This window comes from Periplaneta americana, chromosome 3 (genome assembly GCF_040183065.1).
Source record: "Periplaneta americana isolate PAMFEO1 chromosome 3, P.americana_PAMFEO1_priV1, whole genome shotgun sequence".
NCBI lineage: Eukaryota > Metazoa > Arthropoda > Insecta > Blattodea > Blattidae > Periplaneta > Periplaneta americana.
In genome coordinates this window covers 191,721,722-191,744,230 of record NC_091119.1, presented here as the reverse complement: position 1 = coordinate 191,744,230, position 22,509 = coordinate 191,721,722, and the positions used below count along the sequence as shown (strand labels likewise).

The window sequence follows — 22,509 nt, the reverse complement described above, 5'->3', positions numbered from 1 at the left end:
CCGAATAATAAGAGGCATTTCCCATATTTATTCTGCGTTTAATTTCCTCCCGAGTGTCATTTATATTTGTTACTGTTGCTCCAAGATATTTGAATTTTTCCACCACTTCGAAGGATAGATCTCGAATTTTTATGTTTCCATTTCGTACAATGTTCTGGTCACGAGACATAATCATATACTTTGTCTTTTCGGAATTTACTTCCAAACCTATCGCTTTACGTGCTTCAAGTAAAATATTTGTGTTTTCCCTAACCGTTTGTAGATTTTCTCCTAACATATTCACGTCATTCGCATAGACAAGCAGCTGATGTAACCCGTTCAATTCCAAACCCTGTCTGTTATCCTGAACTTTTCTAATGGCATAATCTACAGCAAAGTTAAAGAGCTGTAATTTTATAGGCCTATTAATTACTTTTATTTGTAATGTCAGTTTTTTAAAAAGTAAGATGTTAACTTCATTTCATCATATTTTCTAGATTTTTTACGCAATCTTAAAAATTCTGGCACTTGATTAGTACTAGAGAAGGTAGATTTTAGCAATCAAAAATTAAAAATTTTGTACTTTTTAAATGAAATTTAACATTATGTAGCGTTTTGGGATGGAACATAGTTTATGGAAAAATTTGGTGGTAGAAATTCATTGCTATCAATCTATTTTATTTTTTTATTTTATTTGGTTATTTTACGACGCTGTATCAACATCTCAGGTTGCTATCAATCTACTAACAAATGTATTTTCTAGATTTTTCAGCTCAAATTCTTCAAAATAATAAATAAGTACAGAGACGAACAGTACAAAATTACAATGATATTTTGAATAAATCAAAAGATGTGGTGTGATTTTATCCCGACCCATCTTATTACTCAACCACAATAAACCGCTACCACATACTACTTGTTTGTGAATGAATACTGGATCTAAAGAGATTGCATAGGCAGCCAATATTCTACCACCAGCATCAGAGAGATTCGTTGAAATTTAGAAATAATGGTATAGACAACAACAAAAAGGGTATCAGGTAGGTCAATTCCTGTGATCTTCATACTGTAAAAGCTAACATGGAGGAGTGACCAACTATTTGAAAGAAAAAAATGTAAGAACTTTTATATGGCGGGACCTAGATTGATATTTTATTAAAAAAAAAACACAAAAATGTCATAAAATGTAATTTCGCTCTTATGTCGCATAATGGCATACATTTCTCATTTTATACTGAATTTCGCACCTTATCGCTGATTAAAAACTGCAGTATTATACTTAAGAGGCTTTTAAACATAAAATTAATTTTTTACAACATTTTTAAGAATGTTTGGGATTGTGTAAAAATACAGAAAATATGAGAAATTAAAGGAATATTTTACTTTTAAAAAACCTTATAACAAATGCAAAATTACAGTAACTGATAATAAATAAGTTTTTTTTTCTGTCACAAGAGCCTAAAAACATACAAGACTCAATTTATACAACATTTCAGTAAGATCAATCCTTCAGCTATGGCAGTGAAATTTGGACTGTAAGACGCCAAGAATAACATCGTTTAACAGTTCTATAAATCAGATTTTTAAGGAGAAATGCTAACTATAGTAAATAGATAGATTCGTTCCATAATATTTTTACATTTGCTTTTTAGGATAGAATAAAGAACATGTCCAATTCTTACGTTAAACATATAAAATTCAAATATGACATATTTACAGAATTAATACCTTAATGACAATAATATTTTATACAATGTTTACCATTTAATAGTATTAAAATATTTACACAGTACTGTGAAATGCCAAGAATTCATCTACAGAAGAGAAAGTGTGAGATATTAAGTAATTTTTTTAGTTTTATCTTAAATAATGCAGGGTTTTGGCTATGATTCTTAATGTCTTCAGGAAGACTATTGAACATTTTTATCGCCATGTAACGTACTCCCCTTTGATAGCATGATAAATTTAATGATGGCGTATGAAAATCATTTATTCTGCGGGTATTTATACTATGTTTGGCTGAATTAGTTGGAAAATTTTCTTTATTACATAAAAGGAAATTTATTAAAGACTATATGTACTGATTTGTTAAGATCATAATCTCTAATTTTTTTTTAATAAATGATTCTTTAGCCTTTGCCCCAACTATTATTCTAATGGTTCTTTTTTGTAATAATAATATAGTCTCTTTGATTAAAAGAGAAATTATGAAATAGCAGACGAATTAAAATTATACTTATTGTTAAACATTTAAAACACTACACAGAACATTGCCTTCAACATGTAAAAGAAAAAACAGCCTTCACTTCCCTCTTTCCTGGAAGAAGCTATATCAAGGGTTTTATTACACTTTAAAAATCCATTGTCCACAGCCGAGTTTAAACTCGGAAACTTCGGATCAACGACTGACATAACAGGCAAACCTTCAATGACGAATTGCCTAAGGCCGGGTGCACACAGAATCAGACGCGACGCGACACGGCGCGGCGCGACGCTACGTTTTGCTTTACAACGCCTCGCGACAGCTTAAAACTGTCTGCTCGCGACAACTGATTTGCTGGCTGTGTGGGTTTGGAAAACTGGCCTAGGCTAGAAAATGGCGTCAATAATAGAGGGCTGTCTATATGAAAAATTCTATTGTATTTGCTTATTATTTCCTAAGAACGCAAGCTCCTAAAAATCTATGCGATTGAAAGAGTCTTAAAATTAAAATGTACTGCACAAACGTCTTTTTTTATGTTTATGACTACTTCACGACTCACAATAAAGAAAAATAATATATTAAATCAATAATGATGATAGTATAGAGCAGAGAATTAGACTTACTACAAATTACACTGGTCAACAGTCATTTTGCGCCAGACATAAAACTAACAAATTCTTACTAATTTCGACCTCCTGAATTAATAAATAACAAGCAAAATGTTCCATCACTTCGGGTTTTCGAGATGCACAATATAATTAATTTTCTATGCATTTTATTTTAAAAATCACCGTATTTCGTGCGTAACTATTTTGTTTTACAAATGTGAAGACCCATTATGTGAAAACAATATTAGTATAAGTAGGGCACCATGTTAGAAGCACTTGTAGAAAGGGAAATTATTTTATTGTCCTTCTACGAGTCTATTTCGAGGGAGTGAAACAGGTTCGCGGTATAAATTCACTTGAGTTTACCTGATTTTACTTGAGATGTGCATTTCTTTCACGGTGAGCTTTAATTACATTACTGTAGTTTATATTTTGCAATATATCACCATGTCAAAACCACCGAACAACAAGTTACGAAGCGCCATAACAAGGCTAGCAGTTCACCACAAACTGTGCAGAAGATCAGAGTACCACGAACCTTCCCCCGAATGCGTGTGCAAACTGTGCTACGAAGTGTGTCCAAAATATCATTTTAGTAAATGTGTGAATAGAACGAAGTCACTAATGGAATATAGTAAAGAAAAGTAACTCATACCAAACTAAATTGCACGTTTGTGCGCACTTCTTTCTTATTAAAACCACTTCTAGAAGCGGAAATTGTTTTATTGCCCTTTTCGGTTCCATTTGGAGGGGAAGAAACAGGTTCGCCGTATGAAAACGTTTCAGTTTACCAGGATATTTTTGTGGTGTTACTATTCTGTGTAAGACGTGTATTTCTTTAAAGTGTGCTTTAATGATAATATTCAAAGTACGAATGGTTTATATGTGCGGATTTGAAGGTTGTAGCATTGCTTTTTGGAATGCAATTAGGGTACACAAAATTTTGCTGCTTTCTGTACGAATTGGACAGTCGCGCTCGAGATATTTTATTTTTATTTTACTGGGTTATTTTACGACGCTTTTTCAACATCTAGGTTATTTAGCGTGTGAATGAAATGAAGGCGATAATGCCGATGAAATGAATCCGGGGTCCAGCACCGAAAGTTACTCAGCATTTGCTCGTATTGAGTTGAGGGAAACCCCCGGAAAAAGCCTCAACCAGGTAACTTGCCCCGACCGGGATTCGAACCCGGGCCACCTGGTTTCGCGGCCAGACGCGCTGACCGTTACTCCACAGGTGTGGACTCGCGCTCGAGATAAGCATTATAAAATAAAACGACAATCACTAGAGCCAAGGAAGAAAAATATTATACATCAACCCCTTATACCTCAAAGCGAAGTAATTTTACCCCTTTTGCACAATAAGTTAGAGTTAATGAAGAATTTTGTTAAAGGGATAAATTATAAAACTGAAACATTTAAAAATATCCAGGAAAAATTTCCTGCTAATAATAATCCGTGGCGCTACACCCCGTGAAGAGCAGCCCAGACCGACCAGCCGGCTGCTGGGCCTCACGTCCACATGCCAAAACAGAGGTGGACGATCATCCAACTAGAATGGAGGTATCGTGTGGTTAGCACGATGAATCCCCCAGTCGTTATATCTGGCTTTCGCAACCGATTTTCGCTACCTATCGTAGCTTCCCAAGTGCATCACGATGCTAGGTGGGCACCGGTCCCATACACTGGCCGAAATTTCATGAGAAAATTTCTTCCCCCATGAGGACTCGGAGCATTCCTTAACATTTCCTGCTATTAGTGATTCAAAAATAAAGGAGGGAGTTCTCAATGGACCACAAATTAGAGAAATAATGAAGGACAATCACTTCGAATCTTTGCAGGAAGGAAAAGAGACAGCCGTCTGGATAGCATTCAAGGAGGTTGAATTAATTTTCTGGATAACTGTAGAAGTGATAACTATGAAGAACTAGTGAAAAATTTACTGTTGGCGTATTAAACTAGGGGTTGTAAAATTTCCCTGAAAATTCACTTCCTTCACTCACATCTTGACTTTTTTTTCCCCCGAGAATTGTGCGATTTCAGTGATGAGCATGATGAGCGCTTCCATCAAGAAATTTCAACTATGGAAAAAAGATACCAAGGACAATGGAGTACCAATATGCTAGCAGACTATTGTTGGACTTTAGCTCGTGATGTACCTGATGCCCAGTGTAAAAGAAAATGCAGAAAAAGAAAGCTGTAATCTTCTGAACAGTGAATATTTAGCCTTATTGTCATTATATAAAACAATATTTTGAATAAATATAAATTCCAACATTTCTCAAAAACCGTAATCAACAACTGTTTTTATTGTCTTATTCGTATTCAGGAGGCTCAAATTATATAGAAAACATATATCACATGCCTAGCGCAAAAAAAAAAAAAAAAATGTTAACATTTGTTACGCAGTGTTATTATTATAAATTATTATTCACCTGGTGCTTTCATCTCATTTGCAATGTTTCACATATTTTTAGAAACCACATTATTGTCGTGATATTGTTTCAAAAATTGTACAGAACGTATCTTTCCTGTACTAAATCAACTAATTTATCCGCATCGAGCTCCATTATGAATAATGTGCACTACACAACAATAGTATTTTTTATAGATAAGGAAAGCGTGCAATCATAGCCACTACTAACGCATGCGCAGTACACTGCAGCTATCAGACTGTCTCCTCGCGACGAACTTCTAGCAGTCATTCGAAGTTGTCTCTTCGTGTCTCCTTGTGTCTCCTCGCGACCGTCGCGCCGCGTCTGATTCTGTGTGCACCCGGCCTAACATGTCCCAGTTAAAAATATGAGAAATATATTTTGAACGTTAAATTTTGAAGCCACCAACTTTCACTATGACAATAATAATTCTTTTTACTGTCTTTTACCGCTACGATGGACGCAAAAGAACATCAAGACAGTCACTCACCATTACCGGTATTTGTTACAACAATAAAAACGAAAATAAAATGCACAGCTTCATTCTAAAAGAAGTGTTATATCGTTAGAACGTCATGGGTCAATACATGTCTCGTCTACTTATGTCTTTTTGTCTCCTACACTTCCATTCTCTCACAATTTTCTAACTAGATTATGCGCTGTTGGACGACAAAGAACTTTGACACCTGGAAAATTGTCTCGCAAACAATCTTCGCCCTTGTCAGGCAGAATTAGTGAATGCATGAAGAACAAACACTCGATGTTGTGTTTGAAATCGAGAAACATCCATCCCAATCACACGGTTATCACAACAGGAATTCTCTCGCTTACTGATTTGTAAGACCCAACACGAAACTAACTCTCTCCCACAAGGATTAGCTGCCTCCAATTGTATTTTTTTTTGTCCTTTCACCTAATTGCTATGTCAGGCTTTGATTTTAGCCAGTCTACACAAAGTGGTGGCAATAAGTTTTTCTTGTGGTAACCTGTTATTACTGTATTTGCATGATGCTAGTTTTCACGAAAATATGTAAACACATAAAACAAATATACAGTTATGTGAAAATCATAGGAGCCTGCAAAAGACACGTCTTGTTCAATAAGACCGATCTAGACAAGATTCCAGAAGTTGTTCGCCTGTTCCAGGCTTTGAATTATTATGGTTTATTCAGAACAAGTAGAAGCTTATAAATAACATGGGGTGTACTGTAAATAGGCTACTAACATGAGCTGCTGCTGGGAAGTCAAAAGGAGGATAGCAGTGGCAAAGGAAGCTTTTACAGGATTGTTTCCGATCTCTGATAACGAATTTGAATGACGTCATGTGCGTCAAGAGTCACACTATGGCGCGAGGTGACAGACCAGTAGTGAGTGATCTCATAGTCAGAGTGCACGGCAACTCACAGCAGAAATTGGGAGGAGTACATAACAACCCATACCGATGCCAAGTACAGTTAAGTGAAAATAAAAGAAGCCTGCAATAAGCGAGGTTTCGTTATTTCCAAGAAAGACATCTTCTGTGTACTTAATAAGATTGGTAAAGCTCGAATGGAATTAATTTGTATCACCTCGTGGGGTGAGACGACTTGTGACGGCGGGTGGATTTTCTTGCTTTTTCCACTCTGGAATTAATCCCATCCGAGCTTTGCCAGTCTTATTAGGTACACACAAGATGCCTTTCTTGGAAATAACGAAACCACGTGTTTTGTTAGGCTCCTATGATTTTCACGATACTGTACTTGGCATCGGAAAGAGTTGTTATGTAACCCTCCCAAAAAGGCTCGATTTTCTTGGGCATTGCTGCTGTGATACACCGTGCACTCTGATAATGAAATCACTCACTACTGGTCTGTCGCCTCTCGCCGCAATTCAGCTGTCGGTGTGATTCCTGACGCACATCACGTCATTCAAATTCGTTATCAGAGATCGGAAACAACCCTGTAATAGAAAAAGGAGCATCTTCTGTACATCTTCGAAAAAATAACTAAGGAAGAAACTAGTGAAGTACTTTGTGTGGAGTGTGGCATTGTATGGAGCAGAAACGTAGACATTGTGACGAAGTGAAGAGAAACGACTTGATGCATTTGAAAAGTGGATATGATGAAGAACGAAGAGTGTGAAATGGACAGACAGAATAAGAAATAAAGCTGTACTAGAAACAGTGAATGGAGAAATAAAAATGATGAAACTCTTTTAGTAGGTTATTTTACAACGCTTTATCAACATCTTAGGTTATTTAGCGTCTGAATTAGATGTCAGTGAAATGAGTCCGGGGTCCAGCAGCGATAGTTACCCAGCATCTGTTCATATTGGGTTGAAGGAAAACCCCGGAAAAACCTCAACCAGGTAACTTGCCCCAACCGGCAATCGAACCCGGGCCACCTGGTTTCGCGGTCAGACGTGCTCCATACGTGTGGACTGCTGAAACTGATCAGTAAGAGAAAAAGAAATTGGTTGGATCGCTGGCCGAGAAGAAACTGCCTACTGAAGGATGCACTGGAAGAAAAGTTCGAGGCAGAAGAAGATATCAGATTATAGACAACATTAAGATATTTCATGCTCGACCATGCCGAAATGTAGTAATTATACACCTGGTAGCAGTCCTTTAATGCATGTCATTAAAGTACACCTATTCATTAAAGTTCAGGTTTTCGATTATTCTCGGATATGCAATCGAAAGACAACTAGCGAAACGTCACGGAGGCTGGAAATCCAATACTGTCGCAGAAGATTATGTTCTGTTACTATAATAATTAGCGTTAATTGTAAATAATATTCAAATAAATTCAATTTATCATCTCGTTTTTCAATGTCGAATTCAATTTCAAGGTTATATCAAGATTAATGTTTATCTTACTGTCTAGATTATATCAAGGTCGTCAACATTCGTTTCCCGGAAAAAATCAATACTTTCGCGTCTGCGCACATCTCACAATTTAGGTCACTTCCGCTCCTCAGTTACATAACCATAACATGAATACTTCTGAATAATTTCAAGTTAGAAATATGGTCGAGCATAAAAAGTCGTATAAAACTTGCCTATAATGGTAATTAAGACGCTCGTATGAAAATTATGAAACTCGCTTGCCCTCGTTTCACAAACAAACATACTCGCGTCTTAATTACTACCAGGCTATTAGGCTCGTTGCATAATATACTAATATGGATCATATATGGAGACAAAGAGGAAGGAGTAAGAGAGAGATGGGGTAATGCTGGTTTGGCAGTGAAAGACTTGGCCTTGTGTAGAAAACAACGAAAGAATGGATCAACAAATTTACTAAAACAATAAACACTACTAAAGTAAGTTTTATTTCCGATTTGTTGAAACTGGAGAAAGGGGTTTGCAATTAAAACCCCACGTACAGTGCCACCAGAAAAAAAAAAGAACTTTCTGTTCCCGATTTATTACATTTCCCGCACCCCCTGAAGGCAATTGCTTATAGACCACTTTGGAGAAGACAACAGAGTTTGTGCAAACTTGGTAAATCTCATTCCATTATTACCTTAAAACATTTAACCCCTCGCCTTCAACACCCGTCGAAAGAAAAATAAAGAGAAATGAAATTACGAAAAAAAGGAGGGGAAGAGGGGATAGGGGTAATTCCTCATCGTGATCACTTCACTCGGCACCTGGCGCACGGACCGTCTGGCAACGCTCTCATAATAGAGAATAAACAGTGGAGAGATTCGCTGTGCAGAATTATAATTAGAGACATGGACGAATGGACGAAGTTGTGAATCTTATCGTGAGAGCAGGATAGATGCTGATGATGATGATGCTGCTGATGATGATGATTATGATGATATAATAATAATAATAATAATAATAATAATAATAATAATAATAATAATAATAAATCAAACGGCTCGTAAGTAACAACACTTACTTACTTATTTACTTACTTATTTACTTACTTACTTACCTACTTACTTACTTACTTACTTACTGGCTTTTAAGGAACCCTGAGGTTCATTGCCGCCCTCACATAAGCCCGCCATTGGTCCCTATCCTGAGCAAGATCAATCCAGTCTTTATCATCATATCCCACCTCCCTCAAATCCATTTTAATACTATCTTCCCATCTACGTCTCGGCCTCCCCAAAGGCCTTTTCCCTCCGGCCACCCAACTAACATTCAACATGCATTTCTAGATTCGCCCATACGTGCTACATGCCCTGCCCATCTCAAACGTCTGGATTTAGTGTTCCTAATTATGTCAGGTGAAGAATACAATGCGGGCAGTTCTGTGTTGTGTAACTTTCTCCATTCTCCTGTAACTTCATCCCTCTTAGCCACAAATATTTTCCTAAGCACCTTATTCTCAAACGCCCTTAACCTATGTTCCTCCTTCAAAGTGAGAGTTAAAGTTCACAACCATATAGAACAACCGGTAATATTACTGTTTTATAAATTCTAACTTTTAAGATTTTTTGACAGTAGAATGGACAATAAAAGCTTCTCAACCGAATAATAACAGGCATTTCCCATATTTATTCTGTGTTTAATTTCCTCCCGAGTATCATTTATATTTATTACTGTTGCTCGCAGGTATTTGAATTTCTCCACCTCTTCGAAAGATAATTTTTTTAATAATAATGATAATAATAATAATAATAATAATAATAATAATAATAATAATAAAATCAAACGGCTCGTAAGTAACAACACTTACTTACTTACTAACTTACTTACTTAATGGCTTTTAAGGAACCCAGAGGTTCATTGTCGCCCTCACATAAGCCCGCCATTGGTCCCTATCCTGAGCAAGATCAATCCAGTCTCTATCATCATATCCCACCTCCCTCAAATTCATTTTAATATTATCTTCCCATCTACGTCTCGGCCACCCCAAAGGCCTTTTTCCCTCCGGCCTCCCAACTAACACTCTATATGCATTTCTGGATTCGCCCATACGTGCTACATGCACTGCCAACCTCAAACTTCTGGATTTAATGTTCCTAATTATGCCAGGTGAATTATACAATGCGTACAGTTCTGTGTTGTGTAACTTTCTTCATTCTTCTTTAACTTCAGCCCTCTTAGCCATAAATATTTTCCTAAGCACCTTATTCTCAAACACCCTTAACCTATGTTCCTCCCTCAAAGTGAGAGTCCAAGTTTCACAACCATATAGAACAACAGGTAATATAACTGTTTTATAAATTCTAACTTTAAGATTTTTTGACAGCAGACTGGATGATAAAAGCTTCTCAACCGAATAATAACACGCATTTCCCATATTTATTCTGCGTTTACTTTCTTCCCGAGTGTTATTTATATTTTGTTACTGTTGCTCCAAGATATTTGAATTTCTCCACCTCTTCGAAGGATAAATCTGCAATTTTTGTTTTCATTTCGTACAATATTCTGGTCACGAGACATAATCATGTACTTTGTCTTTTCTGGATTTACTTCCAAATCTACCGCTTTACTTGCTTCAAGTAAAATTGCCGTGTTTTCGCTAATCGTTTGTGGATTTTCTCCTAACATATTCACGTCATCCGCATAGATAAGAAACCCTGTCTGTTATCCTGGAGTTTCCTAATGGCATACTCTAGAGCAAAGTTAAAACGTAAAGGTGATAGTGCATCTCCTTGCTTTAGCCCGAAGTGAATTGAAAAAGCATTAGATAGAAACTGGCCTATGTGGACTGTGCTGTAAGTTTCACTGATACATATTTAAATTAATCGAACTAGCACTACTACAAATTGTATATCCAATACATTTTAATTTAAAAAACGATTAACCTTAAACAAAGCGAATAGGATTTCAAGATATTTATCTTTTAAAAAGCCCTATATTAATAGAACTTAAATGTTTTCTGCAATATAATGTGAGCTTTTTGAGGAGAAAAACCAAGAAAAAATCGTAATAACTCAATTTGGGTAAATTTTTTTATGCTTATAATGTTAATCGAGTGAAAAGTACAGAATGAGGTGATAAATAGCAATTGAAGTATTGATTATGAACGAAAACCTTCACAAGTTCAGAAAAAAAATACACAAACAAATAGGGAGATAAATAACAATTTGCCTACACCAATCACGTTATTTGTGTTGGAATATTGAACTCGACTGTACTTTTCACTGTGGGACCTAAAACAACAGCCTGATTTCTCTTGCGATTGATGTCTATAATGCCAACTCTTCTGATGGATTGATGGATCCAGTTGGACAGGTGCATTGTATCTCTTTGTGTACTTGCCATTTCAGATCTCGCAAAGCAGATGCCAAAGTTCTCGTTTACGGTAATAACCTAACACATGACCAAGAGTTTCAATCTCGCAACAGTCAGAATGACGGCAGCTGTTTATGTTACGTCATCTGAATGCTCGAATCGCCGTGATGTTACAAGACATTTTCAGTGTGTTTATCCATTCAGAAATTGATAACATAAAAGTTGGATAAAAACAAGGGATGGTATCTCTGTATCCGAGTGGAAGGAGGCAATTAAAATGATAGAACAAGTATCAAACGTGCGTGCCATGGCAGGTCGGTCTCAGGATGGCTCCCAGTGCAGACATTGTACTGAGATAGAAACCTTACCCCACATCCTGGGATTCTGCCAACATGAAACTCTCATCCGGAATACTAGACACCTTGCAATACGAGAACTTATTGATAAAAGTCTTCCTTCTACGAGGTTCACCAAGAAGTCCACTGCCTTGCAAAAGATGGAAGTTCTCGGCGAGTTGACATCATTGCCATTGATAGAAGAAATGACAGAGAAATTATCATCGATCCCACCATGGGCTTTGAAACTGCAGTTCAACAACCTGTAGCAGTACATGAAGAAAAGAAGACCATCTATGTCCCTACAATTCCATACTTTAGAGATTATTATCATATACGAGGACAGATTGAAGTATTTGGCCTATTGTTCGGAGCAAGGGGAACAATTCCAAAATTCTCAGTTGAGTGTTTTAAGTCTTTTGGAATTCCTTTAAAATTGTTGAAAATTATTGCTATAGACGTAATGAAATATTCTGTTCAGATTTTATGTAATAACATGTACACCTAAATTTCCTTATATTCTATTTGATTACTAATAATTATTAATGAAAAATACTTTCCCAAGGGTAGCTTCCATTTGAAAATAAAAATCGTAAATAGTGATACCGCAAATGTTTATTTTTATTTTATTTGTTTAGTATGCTGTCTCTTTTGGCAAACCTTACTGAAGGGCAGCTACACTTGTGGGATTTATATAAGTAATTTTGAATTAATCTTATATGTTCTATATTTATGTTAAATGACTTTTTGAGCATATTTTTCACGTAACGACAAATCAGGACCTTGCAGGAAAGCCTTTGTCCAAAACTCACGTTACGCTACTTGAAATGCCAGACGCCAAGACATTGTGTTTGCAGTGTAGTCAATATTGCCTGAGGAATTGTGTAAAGAAATACGGACGCAGCTGAAGGTGAGAGCTGTTGGTTAGGTTGTTAATCTCGTTATAAGCAGAAGGGTTGAGCGGTCATTGCGATGGTTATTCCATCCTCGCCACTATTAGCTCCGGTCCCTGCAGGCTGGTTTTATTCGCAACTATAAATCACGTTAATTGAAGGAACAGCAGTGCAGTGGTGAGAAAGATGTTAATGTTAATAAACACACAAACGTTAACTATGTACCAAACAGTGCACGGAGATAGTAAATTATTACCATCAATATTTCATTCATCATCACTTCTTTATAATTTGTTTGATATAAAGTTCTCAACAATCACCATTTTCGTATAAATTTACTTGCCGGACAAACCTTTGCTTTATTACGGATCGGTACTCAGTTTTATTAAAATATTGAATAAGCTAAATTTTTAACACCAAACATGGACCACAACACTTTATCAACATACTCGTCTCTATAGTAACTGCTTTCGTTATTATACAGGATGATTCAGAACATCTGCAACAAACTCTGGGGATCGATAGATCTCGCAAAGAGGATCATTTTTCTTAAAACAACCGTAGGAGCTACGCGACATCGAAAAAAATGCAGGTTTTAGTGACATTTACAGTTAATTATGAAATTAATTATTTATTTCTTCAAGATTACTTTACTGAATTGTTGTTTAAACACTTCAAAGTTTTCGACATTAAACAAATTTATTATTTTATTTAAATATTTTCACAAAAATTTGAATAATTTTGAAATGTATATACATAAATATAGAACTAAAAATATTAATTCTCTGCGTTTTTCTGGACCAAAATGTAAAACCAATGCAGCTTTTTATCATAGCTTGAGTCAAGGACCCAGATTATTAAACAAATTTTATTCTGATATTATTTTAACCACGAATCCTCTCCAAATTAATAAACAAAATATACAACATTTGTATTGTATTTATAGTTTGGTTTTAAATATATTAAACACTTTTTAATCTGTGTTCACTCTCAATTTTAATTTTATTTTTGTTTGTATTGCAATCCCCTCCAGAGCACGAGTCTTACTCATTCAGGAGTGGGCTAGTTTATCTTACATTGTATTAACATGTATTCATTTCAAACTTACTAGAAATGAATAAATAAATAAATAAATAAATAAATAAATAAATTAATTAATTAAGTACTCTTGCGGACAGGTTACAAGTGTCCTGTCATTTTACTGACCAGTTTGAATAGAGCGCTTTTCGGAACACGGTTCCGCTGCTTATGGAGATGTAGGTACCCTTCACGATGTGAAGGAACATGTGATTCAACTTAACGTCCTAATGCACTTCAATCTGGTCGTATGAGTACATCTGAACAACATCTATGGGGAGCAATGGATAGGGAGAGTCGGACCTGTTGCGTGGCCAGCGTGATCACCCGACTTCACGCCCTTAATCTTTTCTTTTAGGACATGTGAAGTAATACACCATTCGAATTGACACCAGAGAGGAACCGACTATGCGAGTATTACCTGCTTTTGATCAAATTCGACACACGCCGATAACCACTGCTTTGACGGTGTAATGAATGTAATCAGGTTTGGGGTAGACAATTTTGACATCTGTAGCTTGTCAGCAAACTAGAAGACTTGAAAAATAATTCATTTCTTATTGTTAATGTCACTAAAACCTGTCATTTTCTCGACGTCGCTTAACTCCTAAACAAGGCATCGGAAACATGGGTTGTTTAACGAAATTGATCCTCATTGCGAGATCTATCGATCTCCAGAGTTGCAGAGGTCCTGAATCACCCTGTATATAACGAAGGTCCAAATGCTAAGTATACTACACAAGGGTGCACTCAATAGTCTACATTTCCGAACTGTACTTCTCATTTTAATGTACCGTTAAACATACACGCGCGTATCGTTGAAGATGATTGCTTCCATGCCTGTTAAGTCAGTATATCAAACAGTGTCAGATTGTCTTTAAGAACTGAGCTTCTACACGTGATTTCGTGCAAATATGTCAAGGACCTATTGCGATTTTTCCTGGAATCTCTCCATATACGACTTATGGCTAGACTTCTTCTCTGCCATTCGAGTGATGCATTTAGTATAGATTCCAGGTGTTTTCCCGGTTCTAGATAACTACTCCGTTTCCTATGTTAGGTGTGTTGACAACATTCAGGGCAGTCCGGGAACTTATTGATTGCCGCTTTTGTATCAATACCCCTTAGGAAGTATTGTAATGGAAGTAGTAATGGTAACTATAGTAAAATCAGCAGATCACTAGTGACAACTGTACTGTGAGTTAGAATGTGATATTACAATGTTAATAGTTGTATTTTGGTAGATATTTTTGCAATGGTGATATTTATAAATACGAGTAGTAGTATCAGCAATACGCGTGATAGATATAAAGGCAGTAGTAGTATTTGATGGCGATTGCCATGTTATTAGTGGCAGTGATTGTATTTGCATAGTAGCACTATCAGTAAGACTGATGGCTAGGGCTAGGATTTTGATGAAATTGCATCTTTCTTCTAGTAATCTCGAAACATTGCAGCTTTAGTATTTATATTTTATGTGGTAAACTGAGTGTTTTAAAACATATTTGTTAGGACATTTTTTTTTCAATTTTTTTCCTTTTACAATTCATAACAGCATTTTTTGTTTTATTCGGTCATTTTTTGGGGTATTTTAATTTAATCTTGGCCATAAATCCCCATTATTAATGTGAAATATTATTTATTTTCTCTGATATTTTCTCTACATATTTTGTCCATTAATACCCATTATTTTGTATATTTTAATCGTTTTTCTACACAAATATTGTCATTTTAACGTAGTACACCCCCATGTAATAGATTAGACCAACCACCCCTTCAATATAGACTCTTCTATACCTGCTAGTTCCGGATAAGAGTGGCCTTGTGGTGGACTACGTGGAACTACATCAAGTAAAATAATTAATTAAAGTGTACTACTTAGAAAAGTTATGAAAATTAAATAAACTTGAATGTTGGTAGTAGAATTTAATTTAATTACTAGTCTAAATATTAATATTCCTACTGAGCCAATTAAGTAAGATCAATTTTTAGGGCATGTTTAAGGGAATTTTTGAAAGATTTTTAGTTCATAAATGCATTGTTTTAGGACATTTTTTCATGATCTATACTTACTTACTTACAAATGCATTTAAGGAACCCGAAAGTTCATTGCCGCCCTCACACAAGCCCGCCATCGGTCCCTATCCTGTGCAAGATTAATCCAGTCTCTATCATCATATCCCACCTCCCTCAAATCCATTTTAATATTATCCTCCCTTCTACGTCTCAGCCTCCCCAAAGGTCTTTTTCCCTCCGGTCTCCCAACTAACACTCTATATGCATTTCTGGATTCGCCCATACGTGCTATATGCCCTGCTCATCTCAAACGTCTGGATTTAATGTTTCTAATTATGTCAGGTGAAGAATACAATGCGTGCAGTTCTGCGTTGTGTAACTTTCTCCATTCTCCTGTAACTTCATCCCGCTTAGCCCCAAATATTTTCCTAAGCACCTTATTCTCAAACACCCTTAACCTATGTTCCTCTCTCAGAGTGAGAGTCCAAGTTTCACAACCATAAAGAACAACCGATAATATAACTGTTTTATAAATTCTAACTTTCAGATTTTTTGACAGCAGACTAGGTGATAAAAGCTTCTGAACCGAATAATAACAGACATTTCCCATATTTATTCTGTGTTTAATTTCCTCCCGAGTGTCATTTATATTTGTTACTGTTGCTCCAAGATATTTGAATTTTTCCACCCCTTGGAAGGATAAATCCCCAATTTTTATATTTAATTTCGTACAATATTTTGGTCACGAGACATAATCATATACTTAGTCTTTTCGGGATTTACTTCCAACCCTACCATTTTACTTGCTTCAAGTAGAATTTCCGTGTTTTCCCTAATCGTTTGTGGATTTTCTCCTAACATATTCACGTCATGTGCATAGACAAGAAGCTGATGTAACCCGTTCAATTCCAAACCCTCTGCGTTATCCTGAACTTTCCTAATGGCATATTCTAGAGCGAAGTTAAAAAGTAGAGGTGACAATGCATCTCCCTGACATGGAACTATATAAAGTAAAACAATTAATTAAAGTGTACCACTTAGAAAAATTACGAAAATTAAATATACTTGAACGTTGGTACTAGAATTAAATTAATTACTAATCTGAATATTAATATTCCTACTGAGCCAATTAAGTAAGATCAATTTTTAGGGCATGTTTAAGGGAATTTTTGAAGGATTTTTGGTTCATAAATGCATTGCTTTTAGGTCATTTTTTCATGATTTATAGGTCATCAAAATCCTAGTGGCATTCGTAAAGAGATATCATTCGAAGGAAAGGGTGGAAACTACGAATCCCTATATAATTGTAAACGAAAACATTATTAGAAACGCAAGCCTGGGATAACAGGGGAAGTAAAACTGTTGTGGCTCTTCTTTCTTGGTGTTGGAATCGTTCCAACTACTTTATATCTGTTTTAGAGTAATAATCTAGCAAAGTAGAAAGTTCGGTGCAAGAATTATATTTGTGCATGTTATGCTAACGCCGGTATTCATGACGCCGTGTTTAACGACCTCGCCTGGCGCTAGGCCAGGTGACACGGCGAAGTGTATGCAGATAGCGGGGCACAAAAGAAGCCTCCCTGCTATCAAGTATATATTAACATGGCGGATCTCTCTTACCTCGTCTTTCCCTTTTACGATGCACATCTTGACGTCATCCTCGGGCGAGAACCACGTCAGCCTCTGTGGAGGAATCAGAACACGGGTAATTAGCGAGAGATAGGGGCACGTGATACACTAGCCTAGCACCTCGCTCAACTGCGATACAAGCAAGCAGTGCGCTTTGAATGCAATCAGCTTGAAACACAAGAAAATACGGTTTACTTAAAAGTAAGAATTCTGAAACAAATCAATACATACATACATACATACATACATACATACATACATACATACATACATACATACATACATACATACATACATACATACATACATACATACATACATACATACATACATACATACATTAGTAGATTCTCCAATGTGCCCTTGCAACGGAGGGAACCAGACTGTGGACCACATCCTCTACGAATGCCAAGTGATAGCGAGTGAAAGAGAGAAACTAGTGAATAGTGTTCTAAAACGGGAAAACTGGCCAGTTTCGAAAAATAGATTAATAAATAACTATAGAAACAGTTTTATACAATTTGTAAATTCAATAGACTTTGAGAAACTAAATCAGGTATAGATAACGAAAGGACGTGTTAGGCTAGACTAAGTATTTAATAATGATTTTTAGTTAAATGTTTAGATAGGTATGTAGTGTTACCCACGAGTAACGGAGCATGCTGATTATGTGTACTAAATTTAAAAAAAAATACATACATACATAAATACATACATACATAATACATACATACATAATACATTAATACATACATACATACATAAATACATACATACATAAATACATACATAATACATACATACATAATACATACATACATAATACATACATACAAAAATACATACATACATACATACATACATAAATACATACATACATAATACATACATAAATACATACATACATAATACATACATAATACATACATAAATACATACATACATACATAAATACATACATACATAATACATACACACATACAAAAATACATACATACATACATAATACATGCATAAATACATACATACATACATAATACATACATAAATACATACATACATAATACATAAATAAATACATACATACATAATACATACATACATAATACATACATACATAATACATACATACATAATACATACATACATAAATACATACATACATACATAAATACATACATACATAATACATACGTAATACATACATACATAATACATACGTAATACATACATACATACATACATACATACATACATACATACATACATACATACATACATACATACATACATACATACAGGGACATCATTTTATTTTTACTAACATTTTTAATATTAACTTGCCTATACCTCTGGATGAACGCCGTTTGCTAGCCACTTCCACGACTGGAGTTCGATGATACTGGGGTAATATACAAACAAATCACTTTACTAGATATAGGATGGAAGAAAAGTAGTTCATCCATTTACGTAAACTAGGAAATATTACGCTTTTGAGTTTAATCATTTTCATTAGGTTTTTTTGTTTAATCAAAATACAGTACAGTATTAACAATGAGTATTTTTACTCACGAACTGAGCTGTCCATGTGGACGTATTCATTATGCAGTGTGTATTATACTGTCTACAGCACATTAGCGTACAATATAGAGAATGAAGTTAAATTGAAAAATAATCATAATATGGATATTTAAACACAATTTTTTTTAATGGTGGCCGTTCATTTCGATACAGGCTTCAGTTCTAATGTGCATATTATCACACTATAGACTATTGTACCTAATCCCTATTACCAGTTTCGTTCTTCGTACTAGTAACTCATGTTCAAATAATTCTGTATCTACTCTTTAAAAGAGTACCTTACGTACTGTAAATTCAATCTTCACGTCTGCCCGATCCGAAAACATAAAATTACTCAGACATACTATCTACTGTCCGTCCAAGTGGTTACGTCGTAGGGTCGTAGAAAGGAGGGGAAATCACGTGACAGTTAATTACTTAACGAAGCCCTTTTATTTAAGTTATTTTAAATAGTTGTATAAAATTACGTAGACGTCCAATTCCTAACAGAAATTAATGTTCTCAGAAAAGAGCAAAGACAGCCCAGCCACTAGCTGGCGAATAAAGCCTGGTGGGGGAAACCGAGATACGACGTAGGCAAATGGACGCCAGTACCTGTGCGAAAATGATTCTATATTGAAAGCTCTTTCGTCACTGGAAAACGCGAACATATTTTTGGAACGTACTGTTTACTATGAGCGTAAGGCTACTATGACTGTATATTCGGTCTTGGATCTGTGTGGAGGACGGTTGAACTTCGTTAGTAGAAGGGGTGGGAGTGAAGTACATTAAAAAACTCAGGTACAATAAAAATTGAAGTAAAAATAAAATGATGTCCCTATACATACATACATACATACATAGATAGGCTACGTACGTACATACATACATACATACATACATACATACATACATACATACATACATACATACATACATATCATTTATGACTGTACGAAATTAGGAAAGGAAAGAGGAATACTAATCCAGTCTATACATAAATTTGGTGGGAAGTGGCCTGTGGACAAGACAAAATTAGTGAAAAGTTATGTAAAATATTTTATAAAGTTTGCAAATAGTATAGACTTTGAACAATTACAGTAGGCTGGCAAGTATATAAGGATAAGTTATTTGGAAAGATAAAGAGGTTAAAAGTCAGAATTAAGTGATGAGGGGGAAAATAGGTTACTTATATTCTGTAAATAAGCTAGATGTTAGAGGATATAATTTAATTGAAAATAGGCTCATCAACAAGATAGTAAATATGTAAATACTGTAAATATTTAAATGCTAGAATATGTAAATAGATTCCTGTACTTCATAGGTTAGGAATAGGAAAATAAGTTAGACTAAGAAGTAACAATATTATCTTGAAAGTTCCACACGTAGATGAACTACACTAATCCATACTTAACCTAGAATAGCAACATAACAATATATAATATAAATCGATAAAGTACTTGAAGGTAAACCTAGGCATGTAGTATTATTTCTCACTTGTAATGAATGGAACATGGTGCTGAAAAAAGGTACACACATACATGGCCCACATACATACACACATGCGTACGTTCATACATAAACAGAATACATATATAATAATCCGTGACACTACAGCCCTTTAGGGTCCAGACCAACAAGTCGGCTCTTAGCTTCACGTCCACATTCCGAAGCAGAGGTGGACGATCATCCAACAAGAATGTAGGTATAATGTGTTTAGCACAATGACCCCCCCCACCAATCCGTTATAGCTGGCTTTCGCAACCGGATTTCCATACCTATCGTAGCTCCCCAAGTGCATCATGATGCTGGGTGGGCACTGGTCCCATACACTGGCCGAAATTTCGTGAGAAAATGGCTTCCCTCATGAGGACTCGAACCAATGCGCATTCGGTAACGCGAGCCCTAGACAGGATGTCTTAGACCACGACGCCACGACGTGGGAAAGAATACATACATACATACATACATACATACATACATACATACATACATACATACATACATACATACATACATACATACATACATACATACATACATACGTAATCGCATCATATATAGGTGCGCAGTACATACATAGCACTACATTACGTACATATGTACAGATGTAAGTATACATCTATCCACACATATAAGACAATTTCATTGCAGTAACACATAGGTATGTGTGTATATATATACCGGTACATACGCGTATGGGCTATTCCATATGAATCGATCAGTAAAAAACCTCGCATTTTTTTAATACTCTAATTTTCTCCCTATTTATACAAGATGCTGAGGACAGTGCATTTGCAAAAATATACTATCGAAAGTCAAACGGTTTTCATACTATTGAGCGACAAATTTAGCGTAATTTATAAAAACAAGCCTCTTTCAGCGTTCAGAACTCTGGAACCATTTACTGCAAAACATTGAACGGGAGCTCATTTTGAAGCTGACATTTGGTAGGTTATGTTAAGAATAATCCTTATTTTTATTGTATACAGAGAGACAGATAATCTGACTTACTTTTAGGCTTTTTGCCAATTTGTAAAAATGTAAAAAATATTGAGAAAAAACCTTGCATTATTAAGAGGGATTCGGCATTGTTTGCTTAGTGGTATGGCAATAAGTTTCGAGGGTATTAAATAGATTATTTTCACACGCCTGGACTTGAACGGCGCACTGGCCGAGAGATGAAGATAAGCGAGCGTTGGGCGTCATTTTACTCCTGTGTTTATGAAAACTTGTGATAAAGCTAGCACGGCTATGCGCTACTAGACGAAACATCACGTGTTTATGTCTACTGCCCATGCTTCCCTCGGCTATCTCCCGCCTCACAGTCAGCTGGTTACTTCACGCGCGTACTATTTATTTTCTTTATTTTATATTTTAAATATTTTCTTATCAACGGTGCACCAGTAAAAATATGTGTTTATTTGTACTTTCAATGCGGAATCTAACCATATATTTTCAAAATATTTTTTTGGTGGCAAAGCCGTCTTAATAAGGAAAAATCTAAATTTCTCCATTTCCATAAAAAGTAAGAAAATCTGTTTATATGTCAATATAAACTTTAATTTCTCAGCATCAAAATAAAATATGATTTTGATCATTGGGTGAAAGGATTTCGGAGCCACAACAGTTTAAAGTTGCTAATTTTATGAAAATACGATAAATTTAAATATTTTTAATTTAAACACTATGAAGTTCTGATGCCTCAAACTTTGCACAAAGCATTGTATCACAGTTGTCTACGGACAGAAAAAGTTTCATTGTACTTAAAAATTGCAAGGTCAATTTTCTCTATATTTCGGTCGATTTCAGATGGAATAGCCCTATATAGGTGATTATGCACAAACAAATACATACATATATAAACACATAAATTAATTTACATACGTATAAGCTACATATTCGCACATATAGAGGATTTCACATTAAGAAAAAAGCATTGAGTATATGGGGCTATTCCATCAAATGACCAGTTGCCATAGGAACGCCAACCTACCACATAGCTTGTACAATGTATTAGGCAAGCCCACGAAACCAATGCTTTTTTCTTGACGTGAAATCGTCTTAGAAATATGTACTTACGAATATATACA

The 22,509-nt window shown here is 35.4% G+C and overlaps 1 protein-coding gene across 1 annotated transcript in view; it reads right to left on the bottom strand.

Moving 5' to 3' along the window:
- Positions 1-22,509, bottom strand: part of Sema1a (semaphorin 1a) — a 1,121,749-nt gene that overhangs the window by 616,283 nt on the left and 482,957 nt on the right. The window contains exon 3 of the mRNA XM_069822411.1: positions 17,348-17,410. Coding sequence (XP_069678512.1) covers positions 17,348-17,374 — 27 coding nt within the window. The 5' untranslated portion in view covers positions 17,375-17,410. The remainder of the gene's footprint in view (positions 1-17,347; positions 17,411-22,509) is intronic.